The following is a 7,342-nucleotide window of genomic DNA, read 5'->3' on the forward strand; positions in this document are numbered from 1 at the left end:
TCGCTTGAACCTGGGAGGTGGAGGTTGCAGTGAGCCAAGATTGAGCCACTGCACTCCAGCCTGGAGCAAAACTCCGTCAAAGAAAGAAAGAGAGACAGAGAGACAGAGAGGGAGGGAGGGAGGGAGGTCCACATAGATGCTTAGTATTTGATAAAGGTAGCAGCTCAAATCACCACAGTCACATCATAAAGTTTTATGCAGCCGGTATACACACAGCAGAAAAAAAAAAAAAGAGGAAGTTCTCTGCAGAATGACATTAACTCTAGAATATAAAAAAAAAATGGAAAGTATAGAACATATAGTTTGTATATATGTATATATAAACACATATAGTTTGTCTAAAAAAGAAAAGGAAATCAGATTAGATATAAGTATTTGTTTATATGCACTAAAAAAGAAAAGATAGGAAAAAAGAAGTATTGGAAACATGAACCGGAAACAATACCTATAGTGGTAACCTATGGTGATTGGGGTGGCGGGGGGAGTGAGACTTGATATGTCTTTTTATACAGTTGCATAGGAAAAACAAACTGGTTTTAAAAAATATACTCTCACAACACTCAATACTTCCAGAATGTTTCATTTCTAACACAAAATATGTGGAGTTTTTCTGACACCCCTTCTCCAACCCTCCCTACCTGGGTGTCCTACAATTGAATTCAAGTCTGACACTAACTTGAGTTAGCACAGACCTTACAGGTTAATTGCTCAGTCCCACAAGACTGCCCACCTCTTCAGATGCCAATGACAACTACTAAGTCACCTGATTACCAACAGCTGTCCAGTTTGCCTGAAAATTAGAGGTTCTCATCATCCCCTTCTTGGATTTGATTCTACCAAACTTTTAAGGGAGAACAAATTCCAATATTTCTGAAACTAATCCAAAAAATTGAAGGGGAAGGAATTTTTCCAAACTGATTCTGTGAGGCCAGCACCACCCTCATACTAAAACCAGACAAGGACAAAAGAAAGAAAACTACAGGCCAAGATCTCTGATAAACACAGATGCAAAAATCCTCAACAAAATACTAGCAAACTAAATCCGATAGCACGTCAAAAAGATTATACATGATGATCAAGTGGGATTTATCCCAGGGAAGCAAAGATGGTTTAACATATGCAAATACATGCAATACATCACATTAACAGAATGAAGGACAAAAATCATATGGTCATCTCAATAGAAACAGAAAAAGCATTTGACAAAATTCAACATCTCTTTGCAATTAAAAAAAAAAAAAAAAACTCCCTGGCCGGGCACAGTGGCTCACGCCTGTAATCCCAGCTCTTTGGAGTCTCACTCTGTCACCAGGCTGGAGTGCTGTGGCTCGATCTCAGCTCCCTGCAACCTCCACCTCCCAGGTTCAAGTGATTCTACTGCCTCAGCCTCCAAAGTAGCTGGGACTACAGGCATGTGCCACCACACCCAGCTAATTTTTGTATTTTCAGTAGAGACAGGGTTTCACCATGTTGGCTAGGATGGTCTCGATCTCCCCACTGAGGTGATCCACCTGCCTCGGCCTCCCAAAGCGTTGGGATTACAGGCGTGAACCAAGCCAAGACTATTATTATTTTTATTGTTGCTGCCTGCTATAGCCGTGCTTGAGGTAGATGCTGATAGAGATTAAGGGGATTAAAATATCTATACATCCCAAAGCCTCCTACCAGCCATTTCAAAGGGGATGCTTAGACTTCTAATCTCTCTTCTATGTTATCTCCTAGGAGAGGATTGTACTAACCCAACTTCTAACCTATTTCCTAATGTGTTTTCAACTATTAAAAATTGTACCTCCCTTCCTGCAGGTTCCTTACTACCTATTGTGACTTAACTCCCTCTTGCCTAGTGGTTTCACCCAGGAGTGAACTTGGATCCCAGTCCACCCTTCTCCTGAGTGGTGTCTCCAAAAAATAGATTGTACGATCCTAATGCCTCCACTTATCTTCCTTATTTCTCTCAGGATCCCTGGCTTCCTTGTTCCCCCATGGTTTCTTCTAGTGAATCATTGTTTTCTGCAGTGTGCCCTAACCAAGGGGTAACTTAGCTATTATAAATATAACAGCCGGACGCAGTGGCTCACGCCTATAATCCCAGCACTTTGGGAGGCCGAGGTGGGTGGATCATTTGAGGTCAGGAGTTCGAGACCAGCCTGACCAACATGGTGAAACCGCGTCTCTACTACAAACACACAAAAAATTAGCTGGGTGTAGTGGCGCTTGCCTGTAATCCCAGCTACTCGGGAGGCAGAGGCAGGAGAATCGCTTGAACCTGGGAGGCAGAGGTTGCAGTGAGCCGAGATGGCGCCAGCGCACTCCAGCCTAGGCAAGACTCGGTATATACAAAAAACTAGCCGGGCGAGGTGGCGGGCATCTGTAGTCCCAGCTACTCGGGAGGCTGAGGCAGGAGAATGGCGTAAACCTGGGAGGCGGAGCTTGCAGTGAGCTGAGATCCGGCCACTGCACTCCAGCCCGGGCGACAGAGCAAGACTCCGTCTCAAAAAAAAAAATTAAATAAATACATAAATAAATAAAGCTCCAGATCCTATCTGCAGGAACTTTTTCTTCTTGGGTATAAGCGTGGCCAAACTATGGTAACAGTCTTGCATTCTACGTGAAAATCCTCTAGTCAACCCTGCAGGAGGCGGACTCCTCCACTGTACGGAATCGATACGCATCCAAGATGGCGGCCCACACGAATAAACACCATAAGAGCGCGGTTATAGTCTCTGCCCGATAGCGCCGATTACGGAAACTGCACGATGTCTCTAAAGATGTGTCTGCGCCCTGACTGTGGGCGGAAATTGCTTCCAAGTTAATTTGGAGCATGCGCAATATCAACAGTCCACAAGGGGAAGTGCTGGAAGTCGAACCGGAAGTGGAAGTGGTCCGCGAAGGCTATTTCGCCGCTGTTGTCAGGAGTATTTTCACGTTTTATTGCCAAGAGGTCTCTGTGATGATTTTGGTTGCTTGCCATTAGGAATTCTGTGAAGTCAGTAATAGAGGAGTTGTCTGTGGAATTAGTGATAGTGGTTTCGGGGCTCGGGGGGCGTCACAGATGGGGGGTCTGTGACGTCTGTTGATGGTTGTCTGTGACAGGGATTTCTCGGGTAATTGATGAGGCTCTTTGGGATGAGTGATCGGGGTTTAGGAGTCAGTGATGGGAGTCTGTGGTCAGTGACTGAGAGCCTGTAGGGTCAGCTATGGTGATCGGTGAGGACTGTGATCAGCTTGCTTTCTGACCTGAGTTAAAAGTTCAGTTCTTTCAGTTTCAGCCTGTAATATAAAGATGAACAAGTTTTGATGTGTAGCAGTTTCCTATTGTTCACGTCTAAGTGTTTAAAATTTTTTTCCAGTAATTGTTTTTCTTTGACCCATGAGCCATTTAGAAGTGCGCTTTATGTTTCAATTAATGTCTGTGGGTGATGCTTCAGTTGAACAATTGCTTTATGGCCTAGTTCTTCCTCATTTTTCATAAATGTCACATCTATTACATGAAAACTGTAATATGTTCTCTAATTTGTATTGTTATAGATATTAATCCCATGTTATATATATTATGTATCTCCTCACAGATTATTTTGTTGAGGAAGCTAAACTACTCACACTGGAAGAGTTATTTGTCCACTTGTCCTTTCTTCTTTCTGTCAGTTTCTGCTTTATATATTTAAAACTATATTATTGGCACCAGTTGAGTGTATTGCTAATAACAGATATGACTGGCCGGGCGTGGTGGCTCACGCCTGTAATCCCAGCACTTTGGGTGGCGAGGTGGGCAGATCACCTGAGGTCAGGAGTTCGAGACCACCCTGGCCAGCTTGGTAAAACCCCACCTCTACCAAAAATACAAAAATTAGCCCAGTGTGTGGTGGGCGCCTGTAATCCCAACTACTCGGGAGGCTGAGACAGGAGAATCATTTGAACCTGGGAGGCGGAGGTTGCAGTGAGCCAAGATCATGCCATTGCACTGTAGCTGGGGCAACAAGAGTGAAACTCCATCTCAAAAAAATAAAAATAATAGATTTGACTAAATAGCTCAAAAGACATTGTAGCAATTCAAGCCTTAACCAATAATTTATAAAAGAAATTTGCCTAAATGCTTTCCAACAGTGGATGTTGTTACTTTTTTTTTTTTTTTTTTTTTTTGAGACAGAGTCTTGCTCTGTTGCCCGGGCTGGAGTGCAATGCCGTGATCTCCGCTCACTGCAACCTCTGCCTCCTGGGTTCAAGCTATTCTCCTGTCTTAGCCTTGAGTAGCCTTGAGTAGCTGGGATTATAAGCACTCGCCATCACGCCTGGCTAATTTTTGTATTTTTAGTAGAGACAGGGTTTCGCCATGTTGGCCAGGCTAGTCTTGAACTCCTGGCCTCAAGTGATCCACCCGCCTTGGCCTCCCAAAGTGCTGGGATTACAAGTGTGAGCCATCGCGCCTGGCCTGTTAACTTTTTTAAAGCTTTTATGATTCTAAGGAAAATTTCTCTCTAATTGTTCTGATGCGTTTTTCTTTTAGTTAAGTTGGTATCTTTTGTTAATTGCCATTTGCTTCCTTTTCTCTGAATTTTCATACCCATTCCAGTTTCTTTTCTTTCTTTTTTTTTTTTTTTTGGCCTTTTTTGCTTAGTAATTGCTAGAGTTAACATTACAAGCAACCTGTCGTCATATATCGAAAAAATGTTTTATATATCTTTATGTCAAATTGAATGGTTTATTTTACCATATAATTAGGAAACATATAATCAGAAATATCTGTTTTTTTTCCTGTTATAGCTTCGGGTTTCCTGTCACGTGTAATAAGATCCCTATCATCCCACTACAATGCTATACAAATGTATAGTCTGAAAATTATTTTAACATCCTTAGGGGTTTTTAAAAATGCATGTATTTAAATGTTTAGTGCTGCTGGAATTTGTCCACTTAATAGCGTGAGGTGGGTTGGGCGCGGTGGCTCACGCCTGTAATCCCAGCCCTTTGGGAGGCTGAGGCAGGCGGATCGCAAGGTCAGGAGATCAAGATCATCCTGGCCAACATGGTGAAACCCTGTCTCTACTAAAAATACAAAAAAAATTTAGCTGGGCATGGTGGCATGCACCTAGTCCCAGCTACTCAGGAGACTGAAGAAAGAAATTGCTTGAACTCCAGAGGCGGAGGTTGCAGTGAGCTGAGGTCATGTCACTGCACTCCAGTCTGGCCACAGAGCGAGACTCCATCTTAAAAAAAAAAAAAAAAAAAAAAATAGTGTGAGGTGGAGATCTAGTTTGTTTTATTCCAGGTGCATGGCTAATTGCGTGCACCAATTAGGGATATGTATACAATGAATGCTGTGTGCACTCTCACATATCATTTTGATTTCATATATAGATCAATATTGTCTATTTTTTATCTTGTTTTGATTACATGGTTTTCTGTATTAAGTTTTAATATAGTACAAAGTAATTGCCAATATTTATTGAATGATTCTTGTATGGCAGGGAGGCATTGAGTACTTTAAAAGCATCACCTCATTTAATCTTAGTAACTGTGACACAGGCATTTTCATCCTTATTTCTGAAACAAAATTTGAGTAACTTCTTTATATTCTCATTGGTGAAAAGTGGTACAGCTGCAGTTCAAATCCGCAGTAATGTTACTCTAAATTTCATGGCTTTTCCCATGTTTCAGCACTGTTCTCCACAGTTCTGAAAGTGTGGTTCTTGTACCAGCAGCATCAGCATTTCCTGGGCACTTATTAGAAAATAAAATTCTTACGTCCTACCTTAGACCCATCGAAGGGGTGAAGCTGAGAATTTTAAACTATGTTTTTTTTTTTTTTATCGCCCGGGCTGGAGTGCAGTGGCCTGATCTCAGCTCACTGCAAGCTCCGCCTCCCGGGTTTACGCCATTCTCCTGCCTCAGCCTCCAGAGTAGCTGGGACTACAGGTGCCCGCCACCTCGCCCGGCTAGTTTTTTTTTTTTTTTTTGTATTTTTAGTAGAGACAGGGTTTCACCGTGTTAGCCAGGATGGTCTCGATCTCCTGACCTCATGATTCGCCTGTCTCGGCCTCCCAAAGTGCTGGGATTACAGGCTTGAGCGACCGCGCCCAGCCTAAACTATGTTTTAACGAGCCCTCCAGGTGACTTGAATGCACACGTATGTTTGGGAACCACTGCTCTGGTTTCTAGCGCAGCGGTGCACCTTGATGTACCCAGGAAGTGTTTATGTGGTGAATGTTGAATGACTATGTGGACATTGTTTTTCTAGGTTCTTGGGTGTCTCTGGGGAGTCCCTGAGCCAGACCTTCCTCCAGACTGCAGCCTACCTCTTCAGAGCAGCTCTGCTGAGTTCACAGATGACCAGTAAACTTCAGGCATGCTAGAGAAAAAGGGTGGAGACCCAGTGTGGCCATGCCAGCTAGTTGGACCTCACTCCAAAAATCCTCAGCCCTGGCTCCAGAGGATCAGGGCAGCTCCTATGAGGTGAGGAGGAGGAGTCCCAGGGGGTGGAATTTCAGTCCAAGAGTAGAAAGCTCTGATCTGTCACCAGAGCCTCAGGGCGGAGGCAGATAGGCCTTAGGAACCAGCTGGACTCTAGACTTGGTGCTCCTGAAAGAAAACTTGATCTTCCTGTCAAGAATGAACAACACATGGGTAATGTCTCTATCTCTGGAGGCCACCTGTATAACAGTGGAGAGGTGGACTGTCAAGGAAAACTTGTTTATTTTGTCATCACACTATATTGATGTTTTGGCTGCAGATAGAATTCCTTGTTATAAGTGACTTTTGTTTGATATTTTGAAAGCATTTTTTCATTTCTTCCTAAACCACCTCCTCAAACACAAATGTTTTCTCTATTTTCTTTCTGAAACTTGTTTTTCAGATGTTGCTTCTCCATTTCTTTTCTCTACCATTTTCTGCTATTTATTTTCTGCTATCCATTCTGGGTAACTTTGACGTCTTTCGCCTTCCAGCCCTTCTGTTGAGCTTCTCATTACCGCTATCCATATTTTAACATAATGTTTTCATTTTTAGAAACTCTAGTTTGTTTCCTTTTTTTTTTTTTAAGCAGGGTTTTGCTCTTGTTGCCCAGGCTGGAGTACAATGGCACGATCTCGGCTCACTGCAACCTCCGCCTCCTGAGTTCAAGTGATTCTCCTGCCTCAGCTTCTCAAGTAGCTAGGACTACAGGCATGCGCCACCTCATCTGGCTAATTTTGTATTTTTACTAGAGACAGGGTTTCTCTTTGTTGATTGGGCTGGTCTCGAACTCATGATCTCAGGTGATCCGCCTGCCTCAGCCTCCCAAAGTGCTGGGATTACAGGCATGAGCCACCACACCCAGCCCTGTTTGCATGATTTTATATAATATTCACTC

General features: G+C 43.1%; 1 protein-coding gene across 3 annotated transcripts in view; it reads left to right on the forward strand.

Moving 5' to 3' along the window:
• The first annotated feature begins 2,851 nt into the window (after positions 1-2,851).
• ZNF585B (zinc finger protein 585B) overlaps positions 2,852-7,342 on the forward strand; it is a 16,290-nt gene continuing 11,799 nt past the window's right edge. For 2 of the 3 annotated variants that reach the window (XR_003307177.1, XM_023229230.2), the window contains exons 1-2: positions 2,852-2,941; positions 6,233-6,447. Coding sequence is in view for 2 of the 3 variants with exons in the window: in XM_023229230.2 (XP_023084998.2) it covers positions 6,376-6,447 (72 nt within the window). In the remaining variant the exon portion in view is untranslated. Of the gene's footprint in view, positions 2,987-6,232; positions 6,448-7,342 lie in introns of all 3 variants that reach the window. The other variant, XM_026449163.1, reaches the window with a different exon arrangement.

This window comes from Piliocolobus tephrosceles, chromosome 21 (genome assembly GCF_002776525.5).
Source record: "Piliocolobus tephrosceles isolate RC106 chromosome 21, ASM277652v3, whole genome shotgun sequence".
Classification (NCBI taxonomy): domain Eukaryota; kingdom Metazoa; phylum Chordata; class Mammalia; order Primates; family Cercopithecidae; genus Piliocolobus; species Piliocolobus tephrosceles.